The sequence below is a fragment of the Taeniopygia guttata genome, chromosome 2 (assembly GCF_048771995.1).
Source record: "Taeniopygia guttata chromosome 2, bTaeGut7.mat, whole genome shotgun sequence".
NCBI classification, from domain to species: Eukaryota; Metazoa; Chordata; class Aves; order Passeriformes; family Estrildidae; genus Taeniopygia; species Taeniopygia guttata.
Window position 1 is genome coordinate 40567968 of NC_133026.1, and position 18612 is coordinate 40586579.

Below are 18612 nucleotides of genomic sequence, written 5' to 3' on the forward strand. Positions count from 1 at the left end.
ATGTAGTGTAAATTGAGAGAGGGTATTCAAATGCAATACTGTTTTCTTGATAGGTGTATTTGCTAAATTCATGACTTCTTGTGCCTCTCCCCCTCACAGTTGTTATTGTAACCATCTTTCACAAAGAGCTTTTGTCAGTTTTGAGATCTGCTTCCGTTCCTTCAGAGACTAAGGTTTTGGAAGCATGAAGTTCCAGAAAAATAGACATGAATATGCATATACATATAGTTACTTACTTGATGTATAAGTACTTCTTTCTCACATAGCAAAATTTTGTAGGTGTTTTTGTACTGTTTCCTTTACTTACCAGAGATTGAAAAAAATAGTTTATAAGCAGTTTAAAATACGTTTAAAAATCATAATGTGTTCCATACTTCAGTTTTGCATTAAAATATTATCATTAGTTACTCAATGCAATTAATAATAACCTGTATTCATATGCACTCTGCTTAATTCAAAGTAATTGAATGTTCAAATCAAGAATGTGTTTGCAAAGAGATCTCTAAAAATTCTGTTAGCTAGTGCTGGTTTTCCGCAATTCTGTTGTTATAAAGGGGATTCAAATAATGCAAGAAGCAAATGAAATCACTGCAGAAACATAATCAAAGTGTCATTTTTGTGCTGTATTTCCATATCAAGCTAATACAAACAAAAAACTCAGCTATATATGCATACTTAACAGTGGAGGTGCATCTCTGGGGAGTGATCTAAAATGAAAGGACTATCTTTTCTTTCTTGCATTTAAGAGTCTTCACTTCCAATTATTTTTCTAACTATATATTAGCTGTTTTAATTAAAAGGTGATGATTCACCACTTTCTAGCCACTGAGAATATTTTTATAAAGTAGAGATTTAAAAATAGTAATGATGTAGACTATTTTACTATTACTCTGGCCATTTGGAGCTGTAGGAATAAAGAAAAAGTTGGTTTTGGTAATTTTGTGTTCAAGGGTTATTCAACCTCTTTGCTTGCTAACTCTAATTTTCTAAGTCTTCTAAAACTTTTATTTTTTATCTGAGCATAAAACAATGTCTGAAAATTGCATAGTAAATTACTAGATAATCACTTATTTTGCAGACTATCTGATTGTCAGAACAAATATTGCCTATTAAGAGACTCTAAATGAGTGCTGGGCAAAAGTGAACTTTAAAACTCAAATTAACTTAGTTTTTTGTGAAATCCTAGTGATTTCTTCTAAGTGTGAAGGAGAAACATCTCTTTTATTATGTATTTGCTTAGCTGTGTATTTATACTAGTGTTTGTGTCAAAACTTCATGCTTGTGTCTTCAAATGTATGCATATATATATATAGAGAGAGATAGGTGGAGGTGATCTCATAAAGTTAAAATAAGGTATTTGTGATAAATATATTCTATTTCAGGATTTCTTAATTCAGCAAGTAATTTTGACTGCTGCCTCTTCCCTAGGCTGGTATTCCTCTCCCTCATCACATTTCCTTTTGGGGGTGGTTTTTAATTTCCAGTCTCTAAGTAGCATTAGTAGAAACATTGATTAAATGTTTCTTGAAATTACTTATCCTCCTTTTTGTCCAAACAACTTCTACACTCCTTGAAGACCCAACCTGTATGGTATGCTCAGTCTTCTCTGTTCTCGATTTCAGGTCTGATATATTGAATTCTAGATGGTCAGAAACAAGGACTGGGAACTTTTTTTACATTAAAAAAACAATGTATGCTGGTGGCAAGCAGAGTTCCAAATGGTCTGGTGCATCAGACCTAGGAAAAAAGGTTAGGTGTAATGGAATTGTAATTACACATAAGCAAATCTGTGTTCATCTTTTAAAAGTTTCTCCACTATTATGTAAAATTATGCAAAATGTACACATCTTATGCTGCCAAAAGGAGTTGTCGTGACCAAGTCAAGCTCTCCAATGTGGGAAAATGCCTGGGACAGTCAGCCTTTTCCATCTGTCAGGGAGGAAGCAAAGATATTAACCTACAGAAACCAACCAATAAGTCTTTTGATGAAGTGAATTTGTTGGCATCAGTGGAACCAGAAGAGCTTCTCAGTGTGCATGATCTCCCCATCGATTAATGTATTTAGGTGCTTTCAAGGTAGTGACCCAGGAACATGGCTGAATTAGTGCCCAGACTCCATGCCAGTCTCCTGGCTGGATGGGTCAGATCTCTTGTCTCTGCTTGTGTGGATGTGTGGGAGCCAGAAAACAGAGAGTACTGATTGACTTGAATTCAAGTGATTCAAAGCAGCATCTAGTCAGAGGTCAGATGTGGTGTTTGGCCTTGTGTCAGTGTCAGGCTCAGAGCTCAGCATCCCCAACTTATCTTCCCTCGTTTTTCATGGCTTCTCCTTTCCCAGCCTGCTGCCAGAGGTTCCTGTCTTTGCAGAGCTCCAGCTCAGCAGCATACCAGGGCGCTCCGCTCCTCACTTCTAGGAAGCCACACTTCTCCTGCTCTTTGGCCTTTTTTTAAATTTTATTTTGACCCTGAGTGATCAGGTGGCTGCCTAGCTGTGGCTTGGCCACATGTGGCCCTTTCCAACCCATTGGTGGCTGCGGGGCCGTGGGTGGGCCGGTTCTGGGGGCAGCGCCAGCAGGAAGGATGGAGCCTCCGCAGGGACCCCAGGCTGTGCAGTCAGGACAGGAAGGAGGGCAGGGCAGGCTGGTGCGGTGCACATTAGTTCAGCAGCTGTGGCAGCTCCTTTCCCATGGCGACAGCAATGATGCCTGCCGACTGAGCGTCGTCTTCCATGCAAAAAAGAAAGCACCTTGGTGTGCTAGCTGTAAGCACTCACCGGGGGACCAAGCTGCTAGGACAGCCTGAAAGTGCTGTTCCCATCCACTCTGAGTAACCAATGCTGCTTTCAGCAGTGACTGAGGAGCTGCCTCAATGCTGCAAAAAGGCAGCAAGGCTCTCATTCCTGTCACTATACCAGCGGAGCTCCCTGGAGGTGAAGCGTAGAGCCCATGTGTGCCAGGGGAAGCTTAACTTTGCTCTGTGCCACCATCCAGCACTTCACAAGAATTATGGGAACCTCAAGTGGCAGGCAGTCCCTTAAATTATTTGGCATTACCCATAAGTACCCGATCCATCAGGGCAATTCAGAGTTTGATGTCTAAGAGCCCTACACACCTGCAATTACTTAAATCCACAAAATTACACCCGTAGGTATTTGCAGGCACAAAAATGTTGGCATAAAATTAGAGGCCATTTCCTAAAACCTGTGCCGAAATTTTGATGATATGCTATATGAGGGGTTGTTATTTTGAAATGGATTTGTGGAAAGCAATTGAAAATCTCCAGGCATCCCATCTGTGTTTAAAGTAGCAACAATAACAAAACTTTAAATTAGCATAGGAGATTTAAGACATTTCAGGAAAACATTGATTAAATCTGCCAATGAAATGAACGTGTTTTGGCGAGTGACCTAATTAGTGTATGCTTGGTTCTTTTTCACTGCACTGCTTACCACTAATTGCTGTTCTGCTGGTCTTCTCCTGACAAGTAAGAAAAAACAAGGATGAGGGATTTGTTGAGGAAATAGTGACATTCAGTTTTAATTCATTTGAACCTGCTGCCAAGCTTAATTATGGAACTGAGAAACTGAGACCGGGAGGCCCCCAGCCATTTAGGTTATAGGAGACGGAGATGTTTAGTGTCTGCCAGTGTATTTGGGTAGCACTTATTGCAGCTAGCTATAAACTTGAGTTTGCTGATGCTTAGCTGTTTTCTTTCCCCCACAGGTAAAAAAAAAACCAAAACCATGCTGGTTTTATTTTTAAAATTTAATTATTTAGCCCTAATGGCATCAGGCCAGTACAAAATTACAGGCACTGTGTTTCTTAAAGGAAAGGTTTAACAATTATTCTAAATAGTCTTGTCCTGGGTTTCTCTGTGTATGTGCTTGCATGTAAGAACTTGTAATATGTCATTCTACAAAAAAAAACCTCAGGATCCTGGAGGACTTGTAGCATTGGAGTACTAAAGTCACCCTCAGTGTAAGTACACTTGAGGCGAGGGGTTCATGTTAGTGATAAGTTCAGTTCCCATCTCTCAAAGCAGCAGGGGACAGCACAACTTTCCTTATTTGTGTTTGGAGTTTTTAAAGGAAAATGTCAGGATGCTTCAGGAAAAAAGGGGAAATAGTTTTGGTTTTGGTTTCCTGTGGTGGTGATGGATTCTTGTGAGCACAGTCTGAAGGTCCTGGTTTAGAATCTGAGTTTGTTTTTCATGATGTTCTGCATAAAAACTGGGGGGGGGGGGGGGGAAATGTATAATCCATTGACCAGAATGTTTACAAGGCAGTGAACACACAATAAAAATGCAGGGGAAAGAAGAAAAAAAAAAAAAGTGGAATTTGAGTCTAGCAGAGGGACAGTCTGGTGGGGATTGCACTTGTTTTTAAAGGAGGAAAAAGAAATTTAAATATTTTCTTAGAACAGCGTCTGATTGGCAGACCCTGATCTGAATTTCATCCCGTGGGATGATTCCAACCATTTTTATACCTTTTCCCTGGAGGATTCAGGGAACAGAGCAGGATAGATGCTGGAGCAGCCAAAGCCAGCCACAGTGCACCTGCCAGGGGCAGCCACAGCAGCCCAGTTTTGCTGGCAGGGAGCACAACCCACTTCAGCCTGGACAGGAGGGAGTGACTCTCAGCACAGGGAGTCTGGGGCGTCATTTACACTTTGGAGAACACTGGAGAGGATGTTCCAAGACCCAGTTTTAGCTTTCGTGAGGGCTAAATTTCATCCACCCAGACAAGTAAATAAAGAAAAACCAACAAAAAACCCCAACACACAAAACCCCAAAACCCGAACAGAAAAACCAACACTATTTAGTTAGTGCCTGAGACACAAAAAAATGAAGTGAGGCTATAAACAAATGAAATATTTTAGTGTAGGTCGCTAATGTAGACTATAAACATCTTTGTGGAAGAATGGAAACTGTACAAAAAGGCATCATGCCTGGTTTTCTGTTATATAGCATTGCAGGGTTCTTGTAAGGATACTTGAATGCTGAAACAGCCTGGGAATTTGGCTTCCCTTACGGCAGATTGATGTTCTTTGGACGGGTTTTCAGCCATGGAGTGATTTTGTCCTGATGTTCTGTGTGTGGTGGAGAGATGTGTCAGGAGGGGGGAGGGCTAGAAAAAGATACTTGGAATGGAAATGAGCTTGAGGGAAGGAAAAATAACAGCTTTTCAGTGAGACTGGGAGGAGTAATACTAGAATGCATAATGGGCAGCTAAAGATGTGGGGTTTTTTTATCTTGAGACTCCACTGGATCTTTGATATGGTCATATTGCCCCTTGTGCCTACTGAAAAACTTTTTAGAAGATATTAATGGTTTTAGATATTATGGACTGATATTACTCTTCAGTGATTTACTATGATAGATATACCTGATATCTATGATACAACACTGGAATATTCACATATTTTGGTTTTTATTAACAAGCAAAACTAACTTAGATGTGAATAACTACTGTGCTGTCTAGAAAGTGCTTCATACATGAAACATGCACTGTACACTGATGCTAAATATAAAAATCTAACTCCATTATCTGTTTTAATGACAATGTTAAAATTACTTTTGCACTTTTACCTCTTAATTTTTGGGCATGGAAATGGTGAGAAATAAAAAAAAATTTAGTTTCCTGAGAAGATCACCTCACTGTCCTAAAAAGTAATTTTCTCAGTGTTTGATCCAAGGCATCCCATCACTTCCCAAGATGTTTCAGATTTCCTGTTTGACAGCTCTGGCTTCTTGTCAGGATCTCTCATATAGAAAATTAGAAATTGCCTCTAGTTGTATCTCCTACTTCCTCCCAGAAGTTTCTCTTCCAGAGGGCAAAGGTATTGGAGAAATCCAGGGAGGACATTTGCTTTCTTGTAGCAAGCTTTTTAGTTCAAAGCAGCATCAGCCTTATTGCTGCTCTGCAGTGGGAAGAGAGCTTGGATAGCACTGCAAAGGAAAATGCGATGTAGGACAAGCTGATTTAAAAATGGCTTGCAGTAAAAAGGGAAAATCAAATGAAGGAATCAGAGAAGGTCAAACACTCCTCACATCCCCAAGTTGATCAAACTCTAGTGTTTATTAGATTTGTTATCACAGTGGCCCTCAATCTATCAGTGTCTGTATCGCAGTGTCCCTCAATCTGTAGTAATCAAAAAAAATCTGTAGCCTTATAAAAAAAAAATCTCCCCAGTCCTCCCAATGACAAGAAACCCTCCACTAAACAAACCAAAATAGAAAATTGAGCAAAGAAAAGAAAGGTTCAGATCTTGGCTTTGCTACAGAATAGTGGTTTTCACGCTCTTTAAGTCAGCAGTTTCTTTAATAATTTTGTCTGTTTCTTTTTTCTTATTTCTTTTAGTTTTCTTAAAACTTTATGGATGAGATTTAAGCCAAGAAACAAAAACATCCATGTACACAAAATCCTTTGATGATTGGACTAAACCCTACACTAAGTGATCTATGTATACCAAAATAATAATAGAGATGTTTGTAATTTCAGAGGCAAGGTGATAACAAGCACACAGTCTTATACCTAGATTTGGTGCATGGAGGATGGCAATGCAGTCTCCTAGGAGTAGGAAGAAAGGCTGGGAAAAGAAATACAAATGGATACAGCAGGAAATCATATCTGTGGTTGCCTCCTGTAGGATGTGTATTGACCTAGTAAATGGAGATGTCTGCAAAGAAGCTATAAATATGCTTGTGCTAATATTATTAAAGCTTTCAGGCGGTTCAGTTTCATCCATATGGCTTTCCAGGGAGAAGCCAAAGATGTGGCCTTTGGCCACAGCTTGTCTGAGCAGCACATGCCTACTTGCACTGTAATTACTTAATAAGATGTAGGGGTTTTCCCTGGATGGATTGTGAAATATATGCAGCTGCCTAAATAGGTGCTTGGTGAGATTTTTAGATCTTCCTAATTCGGTTGAAATCTTTATGAGCAAGACATTTAAATGCTGTTGAAGGTCAGAGAGAGCTCAGTGTTTTAAAAGTTGTGAAAAGTCAATTCCTTGTCTTCTTACCCCTGCTTTATGTCTTTAGGAAAATAAAAATAACTTTCAGAGTTTTTGCTAGCCAGTAGGGATAAGAGCACTAGGCTTGCTTGAACATACTGGTGTTGCTGGCTAAAGGAAAAAAAAAATTGAAGAGGGAGGAAGAGAAGATAGGAAGTGACTGGCTGATTAATATACTAAACTAATGCAAATACTGGGAGTAAGAAAGCCACTTAACACCAGATGATTATCCCTTGCCAATCCCTAAGATCTAACCTCTAACCTGTTGTTCAGATAATACCCCAAAGCAATTCCTGGCAGAGATCTGTTCTTTGTTCCAGCAGAGAGAGCAGTGAAATGAAAGGGATATGTTTTAACCAAAGCTGAGACTTTGCTATTTCACCATCTTCTAGAGCTATCTGGCAGTTGCCTGTGGAGCATACTTGGGATTTCTCCCCAAACTGGTCCCACCTGCTGGAAGGCTGCTCTCCCTGCCCCTGCACACGTGGCCTCAGCCTGCCACGTGGACTTGTTGCCCTCCTCTTCTGAAGCTTAATATTTGTATGGATTTAAAGGACAGAAGAAGGAGTGTTTTCTCATGAAACCAGCCATTGCAAACTGTAGCTTTGTATCCCAGGAAGGTCCATAATTTTACCTCCTCTTATGGAAGAGATGGGGCAGGACTCCAGAGCACTGAGAATGTGTGCCTTTCTGCTGCCAAGGACCTTTAGTCTGTTAAGACAGACAAACACCTGCCTACACTCCCCTTCTGCTGCGTATCTTCTGGCACTTTGAAGCTTCAGGTCACTGCATTCCCTTAAACCCTACTAGGTTCAGGAGAAAAGACGTGACAAGTAGAGGTGTGATGGCAGTGCTGCTGGAAGATTTGAGACAGTGTGAGAGAATGGAAATATTTTCCTTCTTTATGAAAATAAAATCTTTATCTTTGCTCATACACATGGATAATACTGAAAATCTGTATTTATCTTCTTATTCTCCAGGTTATGGTTTTGTAGATTTTGACAGTCCTGCAGCAGCACAGAAAGCAGTAGCATCTCTCAAAGCAAATGGCGTGCAGGCGCAGATGGCAAAGGTAAGAAGACCTGTGTAATTGCAGGATTATTTCAACTGTTGGGTTAAATTTCCAGGGGTTTGTTTTGCTCCTGTTTTTCTTAAGGTTTTGGATTGCTCATCCCAAAGATTCATGAATCCTTTGGCTCCAACACCTTGTTCATCCCATGGTTTGTCTGTGTTCTTAAGAGCTGTGTCTCTTGTAATGGGCTCTGCTCTGACTCCCTCTCTGCCCCTCTGACTGGAGAGGGTTGTAAGACAGAGCACCGAAGTCGAAGAGCATTGGAAATGCCTTTTGCTAAGTACTGGGTGAAAGAATTGCCTTTTCTTCACCGTGAAGTTGTCTTCATTTGGTTCTTTTGCTTTGGAAAAGTTACTCTTTTCTGATGTGCCTGGTGGCCTTCTCTGAAGGTGTGATTGAGCATAAGGAAAATCTGGTTGATCTGCCTAGGTTTGGCTTGTCCTGCTTGTTGAGTTTGTTTTTTTTTTTTATTTTGAAGACATAAATGAAAGTGTAGAAGGTTCTGAAAGAATAGTTGCTAAAGGTTGTCTGGAGATGATTTGCATCTGTTCACAGAGGTTGCAGGAGCTGTAGCAAGAACAGTGAGCACAGTCACTCTGGTCTTGGAATTGTCCTTTGTTCCCAGGAAAAGAGGCTGATGGTGAGACAGGGGTTATAGTAATGACCATCATGAGGTCCAGCTGTTGCCTTTCTGAAGGTGGAATAATGTGTCTTTGGCCTCTAGACTGACTGTGTCAGACAGCAAAAATAGTCGTTGCTTTGTACTTTAAAACTGCCTTGCTTGAGAATCACAAAAAGCACTTAATATTGCCTGATTTAGTCTCTCTAGAAATGATGCTGTCCTAGAATCTAAAACAGTGAAAGCAAACAGGTAATTACAAAAAAAGAGGGAAATCAATTAATAAACAGCCCTCAGATTTGAAGATTTCTACTTAAAGGAATGTTGGTAGTTTAAACCTTTGTTTTTCAATGATGTCTTAGTAAAAACATAATTTTGTTTTGGTGTGTTGTGTTTTTTTATTTTTTTATTTTTACAGAGAAAAATAATTGCTGGTAAATGAGTGTCTTTTGCCTTCTACTGAATTGCACTCACTGTGCTTGAAAGAAACTGGATGTCAACAATGTATTTCTGTTTAACAGTGTCCCACAATGCAAGTTAGGCTGTTTTATTGGTTCTTAGTGTTTATTGGCACATGGTGATAGAAACCATTTGCTTCAAATCGGTAAAAGATGGCAAGCTGAAGAATGTGAACTTCTACTAAGGATTGTGCTGTTTTATCTCTCAGATATACAGCGGCTCCTTGTTAAAATATAGGCAATTTGATACATTAGTCAAGCTGTGGAAAAGAAAAAACCAACAAAGACAGGAGATATGTTTTGTCCTAATGATTGATATCAAACAGCCCTTTCTAGAAAGGAGTAGTAAATCTATATATAAATCTATAAAAAAATCTAAATCCATATAAAACTGTACAGTTATAGATTCAAAATTATAGATTTTAAGATAGGATTGAAAGATAAATCTATGCTTGGGGTTGTCAGGAGTCAGAACAATGAACAATTGCAGTACTTATATTTGTGGAAACACCAGAAAAGATGGTGACTTAAAACGTTGTGGTTTGGATTGTTCAATATTCAGGGACTAACAGCAAAGCCTGATGTTTCCAGAGTGCAAAGAGTTGTACCAGCCTTTGGTTGGTTTGTTTTCTGGGGAGCCTGTGGCAGGAGCAGTTTTCTGCCCTGTGAGATTTTGAGGCAGCTGGTGTGTACAGATTTGTTTGCATAAGACTGACTGTATTTTTATTATTTAACCATGGTGCCTGGAATCTCAGATAGATTCTTTTTAGCGTGCTTGATAGCTCAAGATAAATATACAACTGACTTTTCTCATCTCTGAAAAAAATCTAAGTATTTAGAAAAATTAGGTTTCAAAGGAAATTGAGATGACTCCACACAAAGTACCTTGCATTGCTGAGAAGAGAGGAGCCTGGGAAAACAAATCTATTGGAGAAACATGTTAGTCCTTGTATATGTTGGAAACTAAGTTGCATAACAGGACTGAAAGACAGCATTACCTGCCAGTGTTGGAATTAAGAGCGAGGGCTCAGAAGAGGCTTGAGGAAAAGGGCAGAACAATAATCCAACCTGCATTTATGGAAGTTTATCGAGAGCAGTTTCATTTCAAAAGCTGCTTTAATTAGTGATGAATGGTGGCTTTCAAATGAAATCTAAATAAAGAGAGTTAAGGCTGAAGAAATTCCGTAAACCTTTTGTGTGCCATGCTTTCATAGTGTCAGTGTCCTTTATCTTTTACTCTGCATTGCAAAGCAGTGAAACTGCCCTATGTAGAGGTCAGAGAGGAGACAGACTGTAACCTGTGTTCAGCAAATGTCAGAAAAATCTCAGTCCAGCTATGGATGCTTTTGAGTAAAGGTGAAAGAGGCATTGGCCAACTCTTTCTATGTTCTGGCCTTCTTCAGTAGTGAGAGAAAATATGCTGAAGTGTTGGTATTGTCTGTGATGTTTTCCTGGAGAGAGCTCTTGCTCGGAAAGAGTGGTTCTTTCTCAGTTTTAACACAACATAATTTTTCTCATAGAAATCCAGGAATCTTCTTTTAAAAACAAAAAGCAGAGCTGAACCCCTGTCCATGTTGGCTAGCAGAAGTATCTTGTGGATACTTGAGTAAAATATACTCATTTTATCGATGCTAAAATACAGCTACCTCCCTCTTTTTTTATAGAATTTGGACAGCATTTTGGCTGATTTTGTTTCAGAGTGCTGCCTCTGGAAGAAGGTTAAACTCTGGTGGATTGATGCTCCAAACCCATCAGTATTGGAAAACTTGTTCTGTTGAGGCTAATACACCCCATAAACCCACAAAGGGAAAAAAAACCCCAGCTGTTAAACATGTCTGAATTTCTCTTCTTGTTCTGGTTTGAAGCAGGCGGGTGAGGATTCGGCCGAGGGAGAGGAACAGCAGCAGTATGCCTGCAGAGGTAGTGCTGGCAGCTGAGGAGATGAGGTCTCATGTGGGACAGGGACACACACAAGGACAGGACCCACACAACCTCCCACCTACAGGAGAGTTGTGTGTGTCGCTTGCACTCAGGTGTTGTCACCTGGCTTCTTTTGCATTTCTCTCTCAGAGGTACACAACCACTTCTGCTGTCCTATGTTCGTCTAAGTTGTCCATCTTTTTCAAAAGTGCCTATTAAGCATTTCATTTATTGAGAAGAATTAATGCTATGGAGCTGCTGCAGGATATTTTCCTAGCTGGCCTGGCTTACTTTGCTGTGTGCTTCCTGCGTGCCTTTGGACGTGCAGATTCATTTGTGGGTATGTAGTGACTACTTGGTCAGGCTCATAGAGTCCAGGAGTTTTTTTGGGCTTCCTACTTCATTTTTGTCTTCCTAGTGAAAATGGCACAACTGGTTAATCTCATAGGAATTATTGATTTGGTTGTCTCTTTATGCTAGGGACTACAGAAATGTGACAGAAAAAAAACATTGCTTATGTGCATGATTTATATTTCAGTCTATGTTTTTCCAGATGCTCCTTTCCTGCATTTCCTAGAAAAATATTATAGACAGAATATGGAAAATTAATAAGGAGAATCCTAATAATATGGGAGTTGGCCCAGACAAGTAGGCAAAGAAGCCTAGTACACATGAAAAATGTATCAGTGTTCTAATAAAATCTGTAGACACATCTATTCTTGGGATTTGCAATAGTCCTTCACCTAGAATTACACATTCATGAGGACACTTCCTAATCTACTTTATATGTAAGTTTTAATGATGCCAAGGAATCTAAATCACCTGAAAAATCAATATAAGTCTGCAGTCTAAATAAATTTGAGCTTCTGAGCTTGTGTCAGCCTGCAATTGAACTGTGCAATCAGTTTATCCCTTCACAGACATTTGGGGTCCTCTCTACCATTTTTTATTTCCAGTTCTAGTCTGCTGTAAGATTGCATAAAGTGAAAGTTCAGGCAAAGGTAGGTTCTTGCAGTGTATCTAGTAGCTTCTTTAATACCTAGCAGCCCATCAAAAGTGTTGAAACAAATGCATTCACAAAGGAAGGGTTTTCAGCCCTGCTTTTATAAAGATTAAAAATGTATTTGATCTTGTGTATCTTTTCTGGGTTTTCCTATTGTACATATAATGCATTTAGAAATCCTCAAGACCTGCATGAAAAATGCGGATATTGAAGGAATATTTAATTAGCACTGGCATATGTCTAAGTCCAAGAAATCATTTCTTGACTACTTTGCTGCAGTAATTGCCATCCAGAGAGTACACTGCAGGAACTGGTTCTGAGAAAGGGCTGTGCCAGCAGGCTCTGATGTGTTTTCCTCCACAAGAGATTTGCAGAAAGTGATTTTCCTTCTTGTGTGATATTTTTCTCATCTTTCCATCATGCAGAAGCTTAAATACAGGGAGTAATCGCCATCTAGGTGAAAGAAAAAAAGGAGCTATTTCCCACAGAACAGAGCCAAGAACAAGAGTTTCTAAAGAGGAACAGAGAGCTGGCTGCTGTATAGTTAAATAGGCAGATTTTCTACAAAAACCAAGGAAAAGGAAATCCCACAGAAGAAAATCTTATTTATTTTCCAGACATTTGTGTAGGTTTTAGGCATTGCTCTGGTATGAGTCAGCTGACCAAATAAGTTTGTTCTGTCTGCTTATTTTTCAGCTTCATATTCTCTTATTTTTAAAGTACTTCCCCTTTTTTCCTCTGTCAGACTCCAATACTCTAAATGCTGATCCTTAAAATGGAAATACTCTGATGAAAACCCTTCTTTCCAATGTTTTTTTTTTACCTGTTTTAATGAAAAGTTTTGTTTGTTTTTGCAGTTTAAAAATTCATGAAAATAAAAAGAATGCTCTCCATACAAAATATGAAATACGGCCTATACACATAATACACTGGTTTCCTAATTCATGATTGAAATGTCTGCAAATTTGAGCTAACAAAACCTTGGGATACTGGTTGGTCAAATTTTTTGATAATATTTTTTGGTTAACAGCCCTACTGGCTGAGCTAACCTTCCTTTTGAAACCAAAGTGGGATTCTAGTGCTCAACATTGAAATTGTCAGGCTTTGTTTTACTCCTGTGCTTTAATTATCATCTATCTCTTCCCCAGCAAACTGTTCTATGAAGTCTAATATTTGTATCAGTGATTTACAAAACACTGTTTTCATTAGCTGCTGGGGCAGGAGCTGGTGTCTCTGGAAGCCTCACCGTGCTCAGCAGTGTAGGAGAAGCTGAGAACATGGCTGTGCTGGCCACCTTCCACGTCGTTTCTGAATGAATTGCACAGCCAGGCGTAGGCTGCTGCTGCTGCAACAGTTGTCAGAGGCGTTTGGCACAACTCTTGTACGTGTGCGGAGCACTCTCCAGTGAGCTCTCCTCTCATCTTCCAAAAATGTGCACCCTCTCTCCCTGTGCTTTTGCACATATATACTATATTGGTCATATACTGGCTGACCAGTACTGACCTGAATTGATAACAGTCCTGGGTTCAATGAAAATGGAAAGTTACAGCTGGAAAGAAATGACAGGTAGTTCAGTTTAGGTTTGGAAATTACATGCATGCAAGTATCTCTATCCTTTGATTTCTTTTACCAAGTCAGCCATACCAAAGGTGTCCTGCAGAAGAACTAACTGAAGTTCCAAGTTTCATGTACTGCTGCTTATCAAAGTCAGGCTGTCTTCATCCTCTCTTGCCTGCTTACCTCTGTTTTTCATAAACTATCTTTTACTTTTGGGACGGGGAATCAATTTCCCAGATGGCGCTGGCCTTTAAGTGTAGGTTTTGTAAATACAGGATATTTTTCCATTTCTTAAAGGATAATAATTGACAAAACAAGAGCATTAACAAGATGCTAAATTATTTGTTTGTATTAGCTTTTAGTTCAAAATTTCTTAGGAAGATATGCCTTTCAAAACCTGGAAGGTTTTATTGTGATTTTTTTTGTGTGTGTGGGTGGTTTTTTTTGTGTTGGTTTTTTTTTTGTTTCCCCCAGATGAAACAATGTCTAAGTTCAGGATTCAAATCACAGATGTGCCAGCAAAGGGCTAACTTTAAATTCTAGAAAATATGCAGTAGCAGACAACAGTGTCCCATGAGTGTCCTAGACAATCAAGACTAAAGCAATGACCAGCTTTGCACAAACAATGATAGATTGGGGTGATAGCAAAGATACATGACATTAATGGAAGGACTTCCTAGTCTTATCTAGCCTTGTAAATTTTATGCTTCTACTTGAGAACTATATGGTAGCCAGTGTGAAATGATCTTAAGATCCTTTTCCTGCTTCTAGATGTGCATTCACAAGCCAATATAGAATGCATTAGCCATCCTTGAAAGAACATCAAGCTGTCCTGTGAGTACCAAAATCCAGCAGTCCTTTCACACTTGTATGTGTTTCTTTTAAAAACATGTCAATCAGCCTCAAGGAGGGTATGCACATTGACAGTGTTTGAACCACACCTGCCAAAATTATAAACAATAATTTCTTTGGGGGTTTTCAGAAGTGCTTAACTTGACGTAATTCTACTCTCTGAAAGTGCATGGAACTTTACTGTTGGCCAGTTGAGAGGAATTAGGTCAGTACTATGTTCCTTTGTTCCCAAAAATTGTAGTTCAGCATCTTTCTTAACCACTAACTTAGCTTAGAAAATCTTACAGCACACACAGTCATGTTTATTCTCTAGCTATCACCTCAGATAGACCTGGCCATGGTATTTTCCTTCCCTTTTCAAGTGCTGCTTTAGTTTCTAGACTTACTTGACTTTTTTAAATACTGTAACTTCATCTAACATTAAAACATTCCTCTGCCTTTGAAAATTAAAACACAAACAATCAGTAAATATATCCACCTCTGTGCTATTAATGCTTTGCACCACAGAACAGATGCTGAAAGTGAAAAATGTATCCAACTTTTAGGCTGAAGAATAGTGGAATTACTGGGTTCTTTTCGGGTTATGAACTTCAGCCAAACAAGAGTTGGCCTTTTTTCATAAATACACATTGTTCTTGACTTTTCTCTGGCTTGGAACACATTTGAATTGGTAATAATACAGCTGAAATCCACAGCGCTTTGGCAATCTAAGCTGGGGAGAAGAATGGGGCTCCCTATCTTTAGCACTCACATAGCTATACATCTTGAAAGCTCTCACACACTCTTTGCAAACCCTTTATGTTTGCAGAAAAGGAAATATGAGTCCTGCAAATGAGTTAAACACTGGAGTCAGATTAATTCTTTTTTGCCTCCATACTCAGGAAACTCCAAACGCCCCATGGAGGAGTTATCTGACCACAACTATGCAGCTTGGGAATCTGCAGCTCAGACTGAGCAGAACTATGTTCTAAATTCAGTAAGCATAGCTTTACTCACCAGGAAAAACCCAGTGTACGCTGAAATGATCAAAAAACTGTGGTTTTAGAAAATACTACTGTGGTAGAAAATGGACGTAGCCTTCCTTTCAGTGACATATCATTTAATTATGTTCTTCTGTAGATTAGCCTGAGGACACTGCTTTTGTAAGGTGAGAAGCAAAAATTCATTGTATCTAGCATGGTGATTCATGTGACCACCAGCAGGAGGATATGTGTGTGCTTTTTGGGGTACTGCTTAGTCTGGATTGAGACACAGCTTCAACAAAGCAATGCAATTTGTGTGAAACCAGGCCACTTTCAGATTTGGAAAGCAGGTGTGCAAACTTCAGCAGCATTTCTTCCGAGTTGATGTGAGTGTCTGTATAACAGCTCATCAGCCTGGAAATACACAGGTGCACTCTACCAGTAAACACAAATCTACCACTAATATGCATAGATATTCCCTGTGCAGCTATGCATCCCTCTCTGAATATCTAAATGTTACTGTATTAGTGAATACTCTGCTTGTTATTTCTTTATTAATTACTGTCTCCCATTCAACCGACATGTCTGAGTAGTCTGGCTGTAATCTAAATAAATTTTGGTTTAGATGCAGATTTGTTCACTAATGAATGATAATTTTTGTCACTATAATAGGAACCTCTATTTTTCCTTTGTATAAAAATATGAAATTAGGCTGTGCTCATGCTACATGCAACATACTGAGTCATAATGGAAGCTCACTGGATTTTTTAGTCCTTTCCCTTTATATATTTGTGCTCAGAAAGGGAGATAATGATGACATGAACAGTGGAATTCTATTTGTAGTCATGATAAATTTGCTTTCAAAATAAATGTAAGAGATATAAGAATGTAAAACCCATTCTGGCCGTATCAGACCAGAATAAAGTTCCTTCTGATATCAGATTCTCTTTCTGATAATGCACTATATCATGTGCCAACAGAGGAGTACAAGAACCAGACAAGCATCTGAGGATACTTCCCCAGAGAAGTCTCTTAGCCTCTAGCAATTTGCAATTTGGGATTTCTTCAGCTTGTATTGAATAGTCATTTGTAGAACTGCCTCCCCATCCCCAAATAAACAATTTATGCTGCCTGTTTTGCATTTAAAATTTTGGCAGCACAACATCCAGACATAAGAAATTCTCCAGTTTGACTTCATGTTCTTCAAAGATCCATCTCCGTTGCTTGCTCTAGACCTGCAACATAAATTTCATTTATTGCTTGCTAATTCTTGTATCAGGAGAGACAGAGGGCTCTTATTCCCTATAAATGCTTTTCATTGCACTTACAATTTTATAAAATGCAATCATAACTTCCTTTAATCCCTGTTCTGTTTCCAGTTTAAGAAAGATGTGCCAGGATATGTGTGCGTCAATAAGGATGTGGTTCTTAGAAGCAGGGAGCAGTTGCTAAGTAATGAACGTGAAGCATATTAAAGTGGCTTTGTAATACGAGAGCAGAGCTGACAGGAAGCTTAGAGGGTCATTTTATATCAATATGTTGGAAATGAGGCAAGTATTGCTAATTCTGTGTAGTGCTGCAGCCTGGGAAATGGGAAAATGGACACAGAGAGGACACAGCACATTTGGCTGGTATCAGGTACTTTGTAAGGCAGTCCTCATTTTGCACAAGGATAAATGCACATATTTGATTAAACCTAGGAAGATCAATTTTTAAAATAAGAACTGTCAGCTTTAGAAAAATATACCCCAGAAATAATTGAAGTGTTAAAAAAATGTAACAGAGCTATTCCTTTGAAGCTGCAAGTGAAGTATAACCCCAAGTACAAGGACATGTGTTCAGTGTGTCAAAAGGAAATATACCCAACTCCCCCCATCTCTTTATAAATAAGGCATTATAAATAACTGCCTTAAAGTCTGGAATTGTTTTGTCACAACTTTCCTTAAATATTAGATCAAATTTGTATCTGTCATACTAATGAACAATACCTGAAGCTGATGCCACCAATGGATCAATAACTGGCCAATACTGTTAGTGGGCTTGAGGACTTTATCTTTTGCAGGGGCTACTGAAGCATCCCTGTGCATTTTGTCTTGCACCCACTGCTTGGCCATGATCTAACCAGCAATGCTGCAGCACATGCCTTCATATCTAAACCAAGGAAAGGACTGCAGCAGATGTCATGCTGTGCAATGAATCCTTATTTAGGAGAGATTTATATTCATATTCTGCTTTCTCTAGAGCTCATGGAAGAAAATATTAGTCATTTTATTAGTCATAGTTCAAAATGGTGGACACATAGAAGAACCTAGGGACCCTAAATTGCCACTTCCTCCACTGTGTAGGCAGATGGAATCTTTCAGTGATTCCCAAAGGTACGCACTGAGTACGTCTGGGAGAGTTATGCCTACCAAAGACACCCCTTACACTGCCTTACAGGAGGTGCAACGGCTATTTTCTCTATTGCTTCTCACAGCTTTATGCTCTCAAAAGCCACAGAGAACAATGAAAACTTTGATGAAAGCAGCTGTAAAGGCATTTTTGTAGTTGGGAAAAATTGGACCTCCCCCATGTGAACATATAGTTAGAATATGGATATGGTATTTGGTAGGAGGTATATTTTTCCCTTATTAAAATGGATACAACTGTGTTTATCTGGATGCCAGTAAGTAAGTGGAGTGTGTTCAGTGATTACCAGTGTCAGTCATCTTCTATCCTGATATTCTTACCACAATTCAAAAAGAAAAAGAGATAGTGAAAAAATATGTTCGTTTCTAGCAAAAAAACTTGGAGTTGGGATAATTAAGGCTTGGTGCTAGAAAGTTTGGCTTTGAATTCCTCAGAACAAGTGAACATACCTTTCTAGTAGTTGAGACTGAAGTCTGTGTCTCAGACGTCACTTCTTGCAACTAAATTATTTTTGGTCTTTAAATTCAGTTGGTAGACAGGTAAAGAAAGAGAAGATGCCTTGAAGAAAGGCTTCCCCATCTTCAAAGTTATCTTTGGCACTTTGCTACCTCACTTAGTTGATAGATGATGCTGTTCCAGTGCAGTATCACAGTTCTGTCTCTCTGTGTATGGACGTACAGGGTTTTACTCTGTGCATGCCTAGTTGATAAGTATTCAAGAAACTGTATTTATATCAATGTATGCCTA

At 39.1% G+C, this 18612-nt stretch overlaps 1 protein-coding gene across 13 annotated transcripts in view; it reads left to right on the forward strand.

The window, feature by feature from the left end:
- RBMS3 (RNA binding motif single stranded interacting protein 3) overlaps positions 1-18612 on the forward strand; it is a 757514-nt gene that overhangs the window by 490267 nt on the left and 248635 nt on the right. For all 13 annotated transcript variants that reach the window (XM_072925744.1, XM_072925745.1, XM_072925748.1 and 10 more), the window contains one exon: positions 7994-8085. In XM_072925744.1, the coding sequence (XP_072781845.1) occupies positions 7994-8085 (92 nt within the window). The remainder of the gene's footprint in view (positions 1-7993; positions 8086-18612) is intronic.